We start from the raw sequence: 17235 nt of genomic DNA on the forward strand, positions 1-17235 counted from the left end.
TGTCACCCACCCTGTGTCACCCATCCTGTGTCACCCTATGTGCTCCTGCCGCTCTGTGTCACCCACCCTGTGTCACCCTATGTGTTCCTGCCACCCTTTGTCACCCACCCTGTGTCACCCACTCTGTGTCACCCACCCCTGTGCCACTCTATGTGCTCCTGCCACTCTATGTCACCCACTCCGTGTCACCCACCCCCTGTGCCACCCTGTGTGTTCCTGCCACTCTGTGTCACCCACTCTGTGTCACCCACCCCTGTGTCACTCTATGTGCTCCTGCCACTCCGTGTCACCCACCCTGTGTCACCCACCCTGTGTCACCCACCCCCTGTGTCACCCACCCGTGTCACCCTATGTGCTCCTGCCACTCTGTGTCACCCACTCCATGTCACCCACCCTGTGTCACCCACCTCCTGTGCCACTCTATGTGCTCCTGCCACCCTGTGTCACCCACCCTGTGTCACCCACCCTGTGTCACCCTATGTGCTCCTGCCACTCTGTCACCCACCCTGTGTCACCCACCCTGTGTCACCCTATGTGCTCCTGCCACTCTGTCACCCACCCTGTGTCACCCACCCTGTGTCACCCTATGTGCTCCTGCCACTCTGTGTCACCCACTCCATGTCACCCACCCTGTGTCACCCACCCCCTGTGCCACTCTATGTGCTCCTGCCACCCTGTGTCACCCACCCTGTGTCACCCTATGTGCTCCTGCCACTCTGTCACCCACCCTGTGTCACCCACCCGTGTCACCCTATGTGCTCCTGCTACTCCGTGTCACCCACCCTGTGTCACCCACGCCCTGTGCCACTCTATGTGCTCCTGCCGCTCTGTGTCACCCACCCTGTGTCACCCTATGTGTTCCTGCCACCCTTTGTCACCCACCCTGTGTCACCCACTCAGTGTCACCCACCCCCTGTGCCACCCTATGGGCTCCTGCCACTCTGTGTCACCCACCCTGTGTCACCCACCCCCTGTGCCACCCTGTGTGTTCCTGCCACTCTGTGTCACCCACCCTGTGTCACCCACCCCTGTGTCACTCTATGTGCTCCTGCCACTCCGTGTCACCCACTCTGTGTCACCCACTCTGTGTCACCCACCCTGTGTCACCCTATGTGTTCCTGCCACCCTGTGTCACCCACCCTGTGTCACCCACTCCGTGTCACCCACCCTGTGTCCCCACCCACCCCTTGTCACCCACCGAGCTGTGACTGTGTCACTCACCGCCCCCACGCCCTCAGCACCCCGTGTCACCCACGCTCCGTGCTCCTGCCGCCCCCGTGCCCCCCGTGCCCCCCGCGGGAAGGACGAAGCGGGTCACAGCACCAGTTTCCGACATTGTCACGTACTTACAGTTACACCCGAGAGATGAAAACACTGTACACGGCCCGACCCCCGGGCGGCCCCGGGCCCGGGCCGCCCCCCCGGGCCGCCCCCCGACCCCTCCCGCCCCCCGGCCCCGCGCGGGGTCCCTGGCTCAGCCCCGCCGGCCCCGCCGGGGCGTGTCGGGGGCGTCACAGCCGGGGCACCCCTACATTCATGGGGGTCCCGGGAGGGGGACGCGGCGGCCCCACCCAGGCCGGCGGGAGGGGGTCGGGGGTCCCGCCGGCGGTGCCCCCCGCGGGGGGAGGGGCTGGCTCTATCCTATCGCTAAACAAAGCAATAAATTAACGGGGTTCCCGAGGGGACGCCGAGAAACGGGGGGCGAGGGGAGGTCGGGCCACGGGGGGGGTGTCAGGCCGCGGAAGGGGGGAGGGGGCGTACAAAAGGTGGTTGTAGAAAAGGGGGGGGGGAGGGGCGTCGGGGTCTGCTCTGGTCCTGCCACGGAGCCGGGGCTGTGCCAGAGCGTGGGGGGCACGGAGACAGGGACACGGGATGGGGGGCACGGCCGAGGGGCACACGGGGACAGGGACACGGGGGCGGGGCAGACGGGGTGGCAGCGTGAGGGTGACTTGGGGAGGGGGGCACGGCTGGGGAGGTGACACGAGGAGGGGGACACAGCGCGGGGGAACGGGGATGGGGGTAGGACAGGGTGATGTGAGCAGGGGGCAAGGGAGGGGGGAGAGGGTGACACGTGCAGGGTGCTGGCACAAGTGGGGTGACACGGGCAGGGGAGACAGGGACAGGGGATGGCACGGGCAAGGAGTGACATGGGCAGGGGTTACCCCGTCTTCAGTGCCCCGACCCCAGCTGTGCCCACCCCACGCTGGGGCACAATACCCCGGGGAGGGGACAGGAAGGGGACCTGGGTGGCAGCGTGGCACTGTGACCCCCGGCATGGAGGTCCCTGGCACGGAGAGGGGGACAGGACCAGCGGAGACCCCGACATGGAAAGGATAATAAATAGAGCATCAAAAATACAAACCGTGGGCAAGGGGTGACCCCGAGAGTGGCACCGGGATGACCCCGGGGGTGGCACCGCGGTGACCCCGGGCTGCGGGCAGGGCCGGAGGGCTCCGGGCCCCTCAGGGCTATACCAGGGCGGACCGGGGCTCGCAGGGGCCCACGCTGGCGCAGCTGCTGCGGCGGCGGGGCCCGGGGGTCGGGGGGCCGCCGGGGGTCGGAGGGCCGGGGGTCGGGGGGCTGCCGGGGGTCGGGGGGCTGCCGGGCCCCTCGCCGGGGCAGCCGTGCTGCAGCAGGATGTCGGCGCACTCGCGGCTGCCGGCGCGGCGGGCGTAGAACAGCGCGGTGCGGCCGTGGCCATCCCGTGCCCGCACATCGGCCCCGTACTGCGGGCACAGCCGCGCGTCACCCGCGAGTGAGGCCACCCCACGGCCCCCGTGGCTGTGACGTAGCCCCAAAGGCCGGGATGTGTCCCCCAGGGATGGGGCGTTACCCCCGGGTGTCCTGGCACAGCGTCCCTCCCGTGGCCATCCCAGGCTTCCCATGGACACTTCACATCCCCCGTGGTCGTGCCATCGTCCCCAAGACCACACCATGTCCCCCATGACCGTGTCATCTGTCCTCTGGCCATGCCACGGTCCCCAAGAGTACCCCGCATCCCCCACGGCAACACCACATCCCCCACAGCCACGTCATGGTCCCTACAGCCCCCCGATCTTCCCCCGGCTATGCCGTGATCTCCAAGCCCACCCCAGGTGCCCCATGAACACCCCCCATGGCCCCCAAAGCCACCCCATGGTCCCCATGGCCATGTCACTTGCCTCCTGGCCATGCCGTGATCCCCAAGACCACACCCCATCCCCCACGGCCATACCACGTCCCCCGTGACCACTCCATGGTCCTCATGACCACCCCACATCCCTCACACCCATGTCACGGTCCCCACAACCGTGTCACCTCCCTCGTGGCCATGTCACAGCACCCGTGACGACACCACATCCCCCACAGCCACCCCAAGACCCCACCACTTCCCCCCGGCCAGACCCCCACACCCACGCCCTGCCCCACGTACCCACACCAGCAGCTGGGTGACGACCACCTGGGCGGTGTCGCAGGCCAGGTGCAGCGCCGTGCGCCGGTCCGTGTCCCCCATGGCCACGTTGAGCTGGTCCTTGTGGCTGTGGGCCAGGAGCAGCAGCACCGCGGGCAGGTCCTGCTCCCGCACGGCCCCCAGCAGCCGCTCGGCCAGCGGCGCCTCGGCCGCGGGCAGCGGTGCCAGGAACAGCCGCTGCTCGTACTTGGCACGGATCCACGATTCCCTCTCCTCCCTGGGCATGGGGGCGTGGGGACACGGGGTGTCAGGGACAGCAGGGTGGCACCACGGGGACACAGATCCACAGTTCCTGCTCCTCCCTGGGCATGGGGCGCTGCCGTGATGGGAGGACACAGGGGTGGCAGGGACAAGGGGCAGCAGCTGGGGGTGCGGTGGTGGGGACACAGAGGTGTCAAGGGGGCACCACAGTGGGCAGGGAGAGTGAAAACGGGGGACACGTGAAGGTCAGGGACACAGGGTGGCAGCAGGGTGGCATGGGAGATGGGGACACGGGGGTGTCAGGGACTGCAGCGTGGCATTGCTGGATCGTGGGGTCACAAGGCACCAGGGACAGGGGGGTGGGGACACGGGGGCACTGGGGACATGGGGTGGCACCCAATGACGCGGGGACAAGGGGCATCAGAGTCCGTGGGATGGCACAGCGGTGACATGCAGGGTGGGAACAGAGGGCATCAGGGGCTGCAGGGTGGCATCAGGATGGCATCATGGTGGCATCAGGGACATGTGGTGACACAGGGGGGACACAGGGGCGGGGCTGGGGGACACCCACCGGGAGGACTCGTGGGTGGGCTTGCAGCGGCCGCGCGGGTTCTGCTCCCAGATGCTGTTGGCGGTGGCGTTGCCGATGGCCGTGAGCACCAGGGTGAGCTCCCGTGGCCAATCGTCCAGGTCCAGCGAGCGCACGCGCGACACGTGCGTGCCCAGGTTGCGGTGGATGCCCGAGCACTCGATGCAGATCAGGGCGCCCAGGTTCAGGCTGGCCCACGTGGGGTCTAGGGGTGAGCAGGGGTGGCGATTGGGGTGGGGGGTGACCTGTGGCACCCCTGGGCTCGGGGCACCCCCTGGTGTGGGACACGGTGTGGCCCATGGCGTGGCGTGGCAAGTGGTTGCTGTGATCCACGGCACGGTGTGACCCGTGGCACCGTGTGGCATCGTGTCACCCACGGCATCGTGTGTCCCATGGCATTGTGTGACCCTGGCACGGTGTGACCCCTGGCACCATGTGGCCTATGGCACTATGTCACACATGGCATCACGTGGCCCACGGTCCCCCCCTCACCCTGGTTGCCTGGTGGCCTATGGCCCGTGGCACAGTCTCACCCCACGGCATCTCCACCTGGCTCCAGGGCTCTGCAGGGCCCATGGCACCGGGTCACCAACGGCTCCCCACGATCCCCGTTGCCCCATGAACCCACATCCCCCCATGTCCCATGCCCACCCGTGTCCCCCCGCTGTTCCCCGCTGCCCCTGGGGACTCACTGGGTGCCCCGCAGTCCACGCAGAGCGAGTTCCCGCGGGCGTTGCGGATGGCCTGGATGGCCACAGCCTCACTCTGGCTGTCCATGCGCGCCTGGAGGGACACACGGAGGTGAGCGGGGCGGGAGGGTGACACGGGGACCCTGCCAGCCCCCCGACACCAGTCCCACCTTGTTCTTGCTGCTCTCGCAGCACTGCAGGCTGGCCAGGATCTGGCTCTCGATGGCCTGCACCCACGCGTCGCGCTCCTCGAAGCTGCCGGCCTCGAAGTGCCACGTCTGCCCCGTGCTTGACACGATCAGAAACTCAAAGTTCTCCTCCTCTGCGGGACCAGAGACCCCCGGGGGGGCGGTGGGATGGGAGGTCCTACACCTGTGGGGGGCTGGGCTGCCCCAGCGCCCACTCCAGCCCCCCACATCCACCCCTGGCACCCAAATTCTGCCCAAGCCCCCTCCCCAGAGGTCCCCACCCCTCCCGGCGTGTGTGCGAGCAGCAGGCAAGGGGGGCACAGCCACATGCACGGGAGGCACCGCTCACGCCACGTTACCTGTTTTATAAATATTTCTTAAACTACCAAAACTTTTTAATTTCCACATTTTGCGCTTGGCTGCGGAGGGTCCGGGCAGCAGGAGTGGAGAGAGGAAACGGGGACAGAGTCAGGGGGGCCCGCGGAGCCCTGGGGATGGTGCAGAAGGTGGCAGGCGGTGGCAGAGCGAGGGGGATGCGTGGGCAGCGTGGCTGAGCATGGACGGGGGGTGAGGGGCGGGATCACCCCAGATCCCCGGGCCGTTCTGGGGCGTCGTTGCCGTGGAGGACGGTGGCCTTGTCCCCTCAGCGCCATGGGTGACTGGGGCTGGGGACGCACGGCTGTGGCACCCACCTTCCGCCTGCCCGGTCGAGCCCTCGGTCTTGGACGGCGTCATCAGCTTCTTCCGCCGGTGCTTCTTCCTGTCCACCAGGGGCGAGGGCGGAGGGTCCCTGCCCGCGCTGCCGGGGCTGGACACGGCCTCGAAGGACAAGGGGGACTCTGCCGAGAGACCACACGTGGGGAACTGGGGGCACCATGGACACCAGGGTACGTGGGGAACTGGGGGCACCATGGACACCGGGCTCGCTGGGGTCACCAGGCTCATGAGGACCACGGAGCTCTGCAGGACCATTGAGGCCACCAGGGTCACCGAGTCCATCAGGACCACTTGGGTCAGCAAGGGCTATGAGGGTCACCAAGTGCTACTGGGCACAGCAGTAGCACTTGGGCCACCAGGGCCACTGGACTCACTGGGGCCACCAGGGCCACTGGACTCACTGGGGTCACCAGGGTCACAAGTCCACCAGAGGTCCTGGGCACACTGGGGTCATCAGAGCTCCCCAGGGTCACTGATCTCACTGGGATCAGCAGGACTCCCAAGGCCGCCAAGTTCATTGGTCTTACCAAAATCACTGGGGCCACCAGGGTCACAAGAGTCCTCTTGGCTCCCCAGAGTCATGTGGGTCACCAGGGCCACTGGCCTCACCGGGCTCACCAGGCTCATTGTGGCTTCTGGGACTCCCAGGTCCCCAGCAGTTTCACTGTGGCCACCAGCGCCACCAAAGGGCCACCTGGTCCCTGGGCTCACCCAATCCACCAGGGTTATTGTGGCCACCAGGGTCAGCAAGGGCCATCAGGTCCCCAAACTCACCAGGGCCACCAGGTTTACTGTGGCCTCCAGAGCCACCAGAGCCACCGGGGCCACCAAGGGCCACCATGTCCCTGAGCTGCCCAGGAGTCGCCGTGCTCAGTGGGGCCACCACGGGGCAGTCCCTGTGTGTGCCCCGGGAGGTGGCATTGTCCCTGCACGTGCTGGCATCACTCACCTGAGGCGAGCTTGGCGCCCGAGGCGGAGGCGCAGCGCTGCAGTGACCGCTCGCCCTTGCCCACCACCTTCAGCCCCGGCTCGGGGGTGAGGCTCAGCCCCACGGAGGGGACGCCGGCTGCGAGGGGGAGGGACAGTGACACAGTGGTCCCCGTGGTGTCCCCCCCTGCCCGGTGTCTCCCCGGTCACTCACTGCCCGGCTCGGGGTCCCGCAGCAGCCCGTTGATGCTGGCCGAGGGGCCGCAGGCGGAGATGGCGCGAGGCGGGCGCTTCCCGGGCACCTTGACCGTGGTGCGGAGCAGGTCCATCTCCTTGCCATGCGTGCTGTGGATGTAGTCCTGCGGGGACAGCGGGGGTGACGCCGGGCCCTCCCACACCTTGGGGACCACAGGGGGCCGGGGACACTCACGTTGATGCTGGGGTGGTAGAAGAGGAGGCCGTTGCTGGACAGGGTCACGTACTTCTTCTTCCACTCCTTGTTCAGGGAGTTGCCGCTGCGCTTCAGCAGGAAGCTCTGGGGACAGGGGACAGTGAGGGCACAGAGGGCACGCTGGGACCCACCCGTGTCCTCCTGCCACTGCCACCACCCACCTGCTTGATGGGGATGGCACGGCCACTGCCGGCCACCTCGCCTCGGCTGTCCAGGCTGCGCTTCTCAGAGTCGCTGCCGCGGCGCGTCTGTGGGGATGGGGACGGGGGTGGGACTCGTGGCACAGCTGGGGACACCGGGGAGCCCACATGCCCCCCACTGCTGGAGCCTGGTGGGGGGGGGACATTGGGGTGCCACAGACCCCACCACTGTGGCCTCGTGGTGGGATCACCCTGGGTGCCCACGTGTCCCACTGTGCCACCGCCACCAGGTCAAGGGGACACTCTGGATGCCACGTGTGCCCAGCACTCTGCTAGAGGACATATCAGAAGCCCCACGGTGGGGACATTCTGGGTGCCCTGTGCATCCCCCATCCCCACCCTCGGTGCCCACGTGTCCCTGAGTGCCACCACCACCATGCCAAGGGGACAACTGAGACGCCATCTGCCCCCCAGTGCCACCCCCCTGGCAGGGGGCACTCACGGCGAAGAGGCTGGTGCGGCGCTTGGCCCCGCGGTGCAGCGAGCTGGGGGTCCCCAGCGGGGCCGGGGTCTCGCTGCGCAGCTCCCGGTGGCTCACGTTGGGGGTGGACGGCAGTGAGGACGAGTAGTCGCTGGTGTGGCCGCCGTTGCTGGTCTGGGGGGACACGGGGTCAGCCTGGGCTGTGGCTGGGGGCCGGGGCAGGGGGCCGGGGGGTACCTGGGCGGGGTGGACGCCCCCCACGGGGGTGGAGGCAGCCGAGTGGCTCGGGGAGCTGGGCAGGGACTTGCAGGACGCCATCAGCTGCTGCTGCTTCTTCAGCGCCACGGCCTTCTGGGCCACTGAGGGGACCCTGAGTCAGGAGGGCCGGACCCCCGACCTGCCCGGCCACAGCCTGGATACCCACACCTGGACGTGGTCCCCACCCTCATCCCACCTGGACACTGTTCTCATCCCACCTGGACACTGTTCTCATCCCACCTGGCCATTGTCCCCATCCCACCCAGGTGTGGCCCCCACCCCACATGGAGTGGACACGGTCCCTGATCTACCCAGCCACGGGCCCAGCACACCTGGACATGGTCCCCTGCACTACCCTGTCCACTGTCCCCATCCCAGCTGGGCATGGTCCCTGTCCCAGGGGATGGTAGGGTGGCCTGGACATAGTCCCTGTCTCACCTGGACATGGCCCTGTGCCATCTGGCCACCATTCCCCTCAATCCAGATGCGATCCCATGCTGGCCACCATCCCTGTCCGACCAGGTCACCAGCCCCCCTCCCACTGTGCCCATTCCACCCTGGCCACCATCCCTATCCCACCTGGCCACGGTCCCCATCACACACCGGTCACTGTCCCTGTCACACCATGTCACCAGCCCCCTCCCACCCTCTCGCCACCCCCCTTCGCAGCCCCCCCAGCCCCAGGGCGTGGTCACCCACCCTCGGTGAAGACCCGGTCCACGTTGAGGCCGTACGTGGCGCAGGTCTCGTAGTAGAGGCAGCGCCGCATGTCCCCGCAGAGCGCCCGGGCGCGGGCGTCCTCCACCGCTCGCGGGCTGGACGAGCTGATCTTGTCTGGGGAGTCAGGGGATGAGCCGGGGGTCCCCCGTGCTGCTCCCACCCCCACAGGGTCCCCCCGCGTCCCTGGCTCACCCTGGGTGCCCACCAGCGCCAGGGCCACGTCGCTGGTGCCGCGGAGGTCGCTGAGCAGCGCGTGCAGCTGCGTCACCTCCTCGAAGCTGCTCTCGCTCTCCAGGCTAAAGACGAAGATGACGGCGTCCGCCCAGCTGGCAAACTGGGGGGCCACGGGCGGGGGTCAGGGCTCGGCTCCGGCCAGCGTGGCCCCCCCGGCCCCCGGTCCCCTCGTACCTGCGCGTCGGGGGCGCCGGCCTCCTCCCGGATGAGCAGGAGGTGGCTCTGGCCATCGACCGTCACCTCACGCTTGAACTGTCCACCTGTGGTGGGGGAGGGGTGGGGGAGGGAGGGGGGCACCCTGCAGCTGTGCTCGGCCCACACGGACGGAAGGTCCCATGGCCATGACCAGCACCACGTGTGACCAGCACTTTGACCCCAAATATCCCACAGCCATGACCAGCACCATGACCTTGCCCATTCCATGACCATGTCCACGCCGTGGTCATGCCCAACCCCATGACACGTCCATCCCATGCCCAGTTCCATGCGTATGTCCACTCCTCCATCGCCATCCCCATGGTCACTCCATCAATGAACCCATCCTCATGACATGCCCATGCCCACGTCCATCCCATGCCCACGTCCTTCCCACGACCACTCACTCTCGGTGGGCTCCAGGCCCACGTAGGAGCCAGTGAGGAACCGGTGGACGAGTGCTGATTTCCCACTCTTGCTGCTGCCCAGGACTCCCTGGGTGGGCAGAGGGGATGTCAGGATGGCTGAGGACATGGGGATACGGGGACATGGGGACACAGGGACACAGGGACACAGGGACACAGGGACACGGGGACACGGGGACACAGGGACACGGGGACATGGCACCCACCAGGCGGATCTCGGGGATAGAGCGCCCCAGGGTCCACTCCTGACTGTTCACCAAGGCCTCTGTGGAGGGAGATGGGTGAGACAGAGCCCAGGACCCCCAGGAACCTCAGGCAACCCCCAGCAGCCCCCAGCACCCCCAGCAGCCCCTGGCACCCCAATCCCCGGGGGGCCCCCACCCTGCAGCGCAGCAGCAGCAGCTTCCTGAGTGGGCGGCCACCAGCTGTCACCCAGCAACGGCACCGGGCCCGCGGGGGCGGCGGGAGGACGTGGAGATGCCACGTGGCAGGGACGGGGATGTGGCAGCACGAGGCGTCGTGTGCCAAGGCATGAGGACACAGTGGGCATGGAGACACGGCGGGCACGGGGACGGAGCGTGGTGCGAGAACACGGCGTGGCACAGGGGCGTGGTGGGAACCGTGACAGGCACCAGGACACGGTGTGGCACCAGGACGTGGCGTGGCACGAGGACACCGTGGATTCCAGGACGTGACGGCCATGAGGGCACAGCGGGGCACCAGGACGTGGTGTGGCACAGGGACACGGTGGCAACCAGGCCACAGTGGGGACCATCAGGCCGTGACAGGCACCGGGACACAGCGCGGCACGAAGATGTGGGGTGGCACGAGGACGCCATGGATTCCAGCACACGGTGGGCATGAGGACAGAACGCCAGCGGTGCAGGACAGCGTCGGGCATGAGGACGCGGCACAGCGTGGGCACATGGTGGGGAGCAGGGACACGATGGACGTGGCAGTGGTGGCACAAGGACATGGTGTAGCACAAGGATGAGGCATGGCACGAGGACATGGCATGGCACGAGGACATGGCATGGCACGAGGACATGGCATGGCACGAGGACATGACACGACACGAGGACATGGCACGAGGACACGACATGGCACGAGGACATGGCATGGCACGAGGACACGGCATGGCACGAGGACACAACATGGCACGAGGACACGGCATGACACGAGGACACAACACGACATGAGGACACGACATGGCACGAGGACACGACATGGCACGAGGACACGGTGCAGCACGCAATGGCCACAAGGATGTGGTGGCACGAGGACGCGGCAGCGCGTGGCGCACAAGGACACGGCGTGGCACAAGCACCTGGTGTGGCACAAGGACGTGCCCTGGGCCCCTCACATCTCCTACCTGGCATCCCCAGCCCCTCTGGGCAGCGCGGCACCACAAAGGGGGAACCTGAGGCAGGGCACAGGCAGAGGGTCCCCCCTTCTTGTGCCTCAGTTTCTGCCACCAACACCCAGAGCCGGGTCCCCGCCACGCGCGTGGCAGCCGGGGAGGGGTTAACGCCGCTGCCTGTCACCCCTCACACTGTCACCGAGCTGCCACCCCCGGGCCCTGCAGGCACTGCCCACGCGCCCCATGGCACCAAGGTGTGTGCAGGCAGACCGAGGGACGCCGGGGGGGACAGAAGGACACGGGGTGGCCAGGCAGATGGGGGACAGGATGTGACGCACAGATGGAGGCGAGGATAGGCAGACGGACGGCGGGACAGAACGACAGAGGCGGGGGTCGCCCCGGACCCCCATGGAGTTCCCCCAATGCGGAAACCGAGGCGCGGGATCCCCACCAGGGCCAACACCGGGCCCCGCCAAATCAGGCGCCCCACGTCGCCCCAAAGGCACAAAAACCTGGGATCGCCCGTGTGGGGTGGCCCAGCCTGGGGGGGTCACAGCCCCCCCCCGTTCCCCAGCACCCCCACCCCGACAGGCACGGGGAGCAGACGGGTCCCCCTGCCCCCCACACACACGACCCGGGGGTCCGGGCGCCTCCTCCCCCCTGCCAGGGAAACTGAGGCACAACGCCATGGCCACAGCGGGCACTGGCACAGCTGCCCCAGATCACCGAGGGGCGTGGGGACACCGAGCCGCGGCCGGGGTGCCCCCCGGGATCCCCCGGGCCGGTACTCACTGTGCGGGGTGGCCCTGGCCGGGTCGGCGGCGGGGGGAGACCAGGGGGGCGCGGGGTGGGTGGGGGTCGCCGCAGGGCTCTTGGTGAAGATGCCGCTGATGAACTTGAGCATCTTTCGGTCGCGGGTGGAGGCGCGACCCCCCTCGCGGCCCCGCTTCAGCCCCGTCTCGGGGGGGGGCGCGGGGGCCAGAGCCCCCGGCCCCGGCTGCAGGTCGCTGTAGTCCAGGGTCTTGCTCTTGCCCTTGCTGGGGGACAGCCGGGCCCGGGGGGGGCCCTCGCTCTTGCCCCCCGCCTTGGGGCGCCCCTTGCCCTCTCCCTCGGGCCACGAGAGGCGGCTGCCGGCGGGTTTGAGGGGGGCCTTGCCCGCCCGGGGGTCGGGGGTCCCGCGGCTCCCACCGCTGCTCCCCGCCTTGGGGGGTTTGGGACCGGCCAGGCGGAGGCGGCGGGCGCCGGCGGAGGGGTGCGGGGAGGCTATGGGGGGGTTCAGGGGCGGCGGGGGGGCTCTGCTGCCCTCCGGGGGGCCCTCGGGGCCCCCCCAGGTGGCCTGGCTCAGCAGCGGGCGGCGGGGGGTGGCGGCGGGCTGGGGGATGTCCAGGGCGGCCAGACCCCGCTCCCCCGGCCCCTCCAAGGTGCCCTTGGCCCCCCGGGGGTCGGGTTTGGGGGGCAAGGCCGGGAGCGGGGGGGGCAGCAGCGCCGGGTCGGGTTTGGGGGGCACGGCGGGGGGCGGGGGGGGGCAGGAGCGCCGGGTCGGGTTTGGGGGGCACGGCGGGGGGCGGGGGGGGCAGCAGCGCCGGGTCGGGTTTGGGGGGCACCGCCGGGGGCGGGGGGGGGCAGCAGCGCCGGGTCGGGTTTGGGGGGCACGGCGGGGGGCGAGGCGGGCGAGCGGGGGCGGGGGGGCGTCGGGGCCGGGGGGGCCGGGACCGGCCGTACTTATCCGGAGCGCGTCCTGCCGCTGGAAGAGCCGCTCGGGCCGCCGGGCTCGGCCGGGCTCGGGGGTGCGGGGGGCAGCCGCAGCCCCCCCGGGGCCAGGGGCTCCATCGCCACCCCCCCCCGCCTCCTCCGCCTCCCCCGCGGCGCCCACCGACTCGAGCTTGACCAGCGTGAGCGAGATGAGGTAGGTGGTCCTGCGCTGGAGGCCGGTGGTCCTGCTCATGGGTGCGGGCAGGGCCCCCCCGGGGCGCCCCCCCGGCCCCCCTCGTTCCCCGCGCGGCGCCGCGGCCGCCGGTGCCGGTGATGCTCCGGTCCCACCCCCGGCCCTGCCTCCCCGAAGCCTTCGCCGCTCGCCCGCCCCCGGAGGGGTTGGAACCGCCGCCGCCCCCCCCACGAAATACAACCACCCCCCCGCCAGCCGCCGGGATCGGGGCCGCCCCCCCCGCCTCACCCCCCACCCCGGGTTAGCGGCCGGGGGGCATCGTGGGGGGAACCCCCCAACCCCTGAGCCGGGGGGTGGAGGGGAGGGGTGGAGGGGAGGGGGAGCTTTTGGGGGTGTGGGAGGATAGGAGGGGTGTCAGGGCGGGGGGAGGGGGGTTCTGGGGATTTGGGGGTCCGGGAGGTGGGGGGGGGGGGGAATGGGGGACTGCAGGTGCGGGGGGTTGGGGGATGGGGAGGACGGGAGGGGAGATGGGCGGGGGGGGACGCGGGGGCGGTGGGGAGCGGGGGGTGAGGGGGCTACGGGAAAGGGGGAAATGGAGGGACGGGGGGGTTGTGGGGAGAAGGGGGGTTATGGGGCGGGGGGGGTCATGCCCGGGATCCCCCGGGACCGGGGCTCACGGCAGCGCCCCGACGGGCTCGTCCTTGGCAGCTGCGGCGGCGGCGGCGCGGGTGGTGGCCGGGGCCCGGCGGGGGGGGCCCTGAGCGGCCGGGGGGGGCCGGGGCCCGGCGGGGGGGGCCCTGAGCGGCCGGGGGCGGCCGGGGCCGCCGCTCTCCGCCATGCGCCGCTCCCAGGGCCGGGCTGGGGCGGGGGCGGGCGGCGGCCCCGCCGCTACCGGGCAGGCGCGAGCGCTCCCGGGCACCCCCCACCCCTCCGACCCCCCGTCGCCGGCTCCGGCACCTGCTGGGCTGCCGATACCCCCCCACCCCGATACCCCCCATCCATCCATCCATCCATCCATCCATCCATCCATCCATCCATCCATCCATCCATCCCTCCCTCCCTCCCTCCCTCCCTCCCTCCCCCTGCTCCCCGTGCTCCTGAATCCCCTCCCTCCCCTTCCTAGGGCAGCAACGCTGGGTCGGGAGGGGACCCGCACGGGGCGGGGGGGGCCGTGGGGGCGGCTTTGGGAGTTTTCGGGAGGCCTTGCGGGGCTCGGGGAAGGCTCATTCCCCCGTTTTCTGGCATTTTTAGCAGCGGCGCAGCATCCCTGCGCATCCCGTTACCACGGCAACGGCGGGGATGGCGCTGGGACCAGCCGTGGACCCCCCCCCGTGTCACCCCCCGTCACTCCCGTGTCACCCTCGTGGAACCCGCGTGGAGCCGGGCCAGGTATCACGCCCATTTGTGTCCCCCACGCCAGCGTGACCCCCCCCCCCCCGGCTCCGCGTGTCACAGCCCCGGGAGGGACCCGGGGCTCGGGGGCACGGCGGGACCTCTCGGCCCCCCGTGCCCCCCCGAGGTGGCTGCTGCCTCCCGTGCGTGGGGTCCCCCGGGATCTGTCACCGCTCCGGGGTCGGTGACAGCGCCGGGGGCGTCGGTGACAGCGCCGTGACGCGCACGAGGCCCCCCCCGGGGAGGGGGCCACCCCCAGAGGTGTCCCTGCTGTCACCCCAGGGCTGTGACCGTGGAGCTGACGCTGTCCCGGGCCTGCTGGGGAGATCTGGCCGCTGGCACCACCCCGTGGGGTCAGTGCTGCCTCCTCCAGTGCCCCCTTGTCCCTCCCAGAGCCCCCCAGGTGCCCCCAAGCCTGGGGCCTCCCCCATCGCTCGGGTGTCCCACGCTTCGGGGGGAGTGGGGGGGGGGGGGGGCACGAGGTCACGCCGGGTCCGACCCCGCTGCCAGAACACCCCGTCCCCATCCCTGTCCCCATCCCTGTCCCCATCCCTGTCCCCGATGCTGCTGCCCCCCGGGGGGGCAGTTGGGGGGTTTAAGGGGGGGGGGGGGGCAGAGCATTCGGCACCCCCGCGGGTGGGGAAGGGCTCTGGGGGGACTCTGGGGGGAGAGGTGGGGGGGGGGGCTGTGCCCCCTCCAGCGCTCTGTGGGTACCACAGCGGGCGCTTGGCAACGCGGCATCCCCCGGCTTCCCGCTGCCATGGAAACCGCGCGGGAGATGCCGGAGGGGGGGGGGGGGCCACAGGGACGTGGGGGCTCGGTACGGGCAGGGGGCGGCAATGGAACCCCTCCCCAAGTGACGTCACCGGACACCCCCGGGTGGGTCGGAGGGGTTGGGAGGTGGAGACCCCAAACTCCGTGCGGCGACCCCCCCCCCCCGCAGCACGGCCGCCCCCATCCTCCCCCAGCAGGGCCCCCCCTCACGGGACCCCCTCCAGCAATAAGTGCCCCCCTCAGATTGGCCCCCCCAGCATCAGTGCCCCCCATGCAGGGGGTTCCCCCCCCCCCGGCAGCCCCTCCGACCCCTCCAGCAAGGCCCCCCCATCCCAGCAGGGCCCCCCCATCCCAGCAGGGCCCCCCCATCCCAGCAGGGCCCCGCCCCGCCGCCCCGGCAGCAGGGCCCCCCCACCCCCCGCGGAAGGTGCAGAGAGGAAGTGGCCCCATTTCCCACAGCCGGAAACCGCCCCAGGGCTCCATCGCGGAAACGGGGCGGGGGGGGGCCCGTCCCCAACCCCCCAGCGGGCCCCTGCACCCCCCGGGTCCCTCAGATGGGTCCCATGGGGGGGTTGGTACTGCCCAGCCCCCACTGCCGCACCTGAGCTGGGACGGGACCCCCTGTGTGGCCCTGGGTACCAGCAAAGGCCAGCACCAGTGTGGGGCTGGAGGGGGACACCAGTGTCACATCCCTCCATCCGTCCGTCCGTCCCTCCATCCATCCATCCATCCATCCATCCATCCATCCATCCATCCCCCATCCATCCCTCCATCCATCCCTCCCTCCCCCTGCCCCTTCAGAGGATGCCCCCCCATCCTTCCAGCCAGCCCCTGTGCACCTGTCCAGCCCTGCACCCTTCTGTCCATCTGTCCATCCCTCCCACTGTGCATCTCTCCATCCATCCCTGCATCCACCCGTTTGTCCATCCACCGGCCACCCATTCATCCTCCATCCATGCATCCACCCCTCCATCCCTTCCACCTGCCCATCCTTCCATCCATCTGTCCATCCCTCCATCCATCCATCCACCCCTCCATCCATCCATCCATCCATCCATCCATCCATCCATCCATCCATCCATCCATCCATCCATCCATCCATCCATCCATCCATCCATCCCTCCATCCCTCCTTCCATCCATCCATCCATCCATCCATCCATCCATCCATCCATCCATCCATCCATCCATCCATCCATCCATCCATCCATCCATCCACCCCTCCATCCATCCATCCATCCATCCATCCATCCATCCATCCATCCATCCATCCATCCATCCATCCCTCCCTCTGCCTGTCTCCTTGTCCATTCCTCTGTCCACTTGTCCATCCATCCCTCCAGCCGGCCCACTGGCCGCCTGTCCGTCCATCCGTCCCTCTCCCCACAAGTCCATCCCCTTGTCCCTCCACCCACCCGCCCCCACCTCATCCCTCCACCCACCCCCTTATCCATTCCTCCACCCGGAGGATGTCCATCCATCTGTCCATCCATCCCCCCACCCCCCTGTCCATCCCGCTGTCTGTCGGTGCCCCCTGTGTCCCCTCCGTGTCCCCCCAGCCCGGTGCCCCCCGTACCTCGGAGGGCCCTGAGGGCGCTGCCCAGGCTCCCTCGCAGCCGGGGCTCGGGCACGGTCTCCACGAGCCGCACCAGCCGGTTCAGGTGGCCCTTGGCCCCCTCGTGCCGGGCCACCTCTGCCCGGATGGCGGCCAGAACCTCGCGCCGCTCCCGGGGGGCCCCCATGGCACCCCCCGGCCCAGGGACCCCGCTCTGCCCCGGCCTCCCCTGCCCCCCACGCTTCCTGCCCGAGCCTCAGCGACAGCGGGGACACGTCACGGGCCTGGGAACGGCGCGGCCCGGCCCCATGGGCGCGTCGGGACACGCCGGGACACGCCGGGGCCCGCCGGGGCACGGGGCACAGCCCGGAACGCCCCGACGCGCCGCCTCCGGCCGCCACGCCACGGCCACGCCACGGCCACGCCAGGGATGCCAGGGATGCGGGTGGGGGCACAGCGGCACAGGGGACACGCGCTGGGGACAGGGACACATTGGGGGGGGCGGGGACACAGATGGGCACTGCGGGGGACACACCGAGGACACAGCACGAGGTGGGGCCACGCCGGGGTGCTCAGCTGGACACCCACGGGGGTCTTGTGCAGA

At 70.1% G+C, this 17235-nt stretch overlaps 1 protein-coding gene across 1 annotated transcript; it reads right to left on the reverse strand.

Annotated features, from left to right (window-relative positions):
- Positions 1–2468: 2468 nt before the first annotated feature.
- On the reverse strand, positions 2469–12971 carry AGAP2 (ArfGAP with GTPase domain, ankyrin repeat and PH domain 2). Its single transcript, XM_068997639.1, is given in 22 exon segments — positions 2469–2726; positions 3413–3668; positions 4224–4446; positions 4934–5024; positions 5101–5252; positions 5478–5537; positions 5811–5957; positions 6785–6901; positions 6977–7121; positions 7193–7297; positions 7375–7461; positions 7856–8008; positions 8072–8193; positions 8792–8926; positions 9005–9146; positions 9221–9306; positions 9649–9736; positions 9873–9931; positions 11819–12551; positions 12553–12642; positions 12644–12712; positions 12714–12971. Coding segments are annotated over 22 exon segments (3576 nt in total).
- Between the last annotated feature and the right edge of the window lie 4264 nt (positions 12972–17235).

Source organism: Aphelocoma coerulescens, chromosome 29 (genome assembly GCF_041296385.1).
Source record: "Aphelocoma coerulescens isolate FSJ_1873_10779 chromosome 29, UR_Acoe_1.0, whole genome shotgun sequence".
Taxonomy (NCBI): Eukaryota; Metazoa; Chordata; class Aves; order Passeriformes; family Corvidae; genus Aphelocoma; species Aphelocoma coerulescens.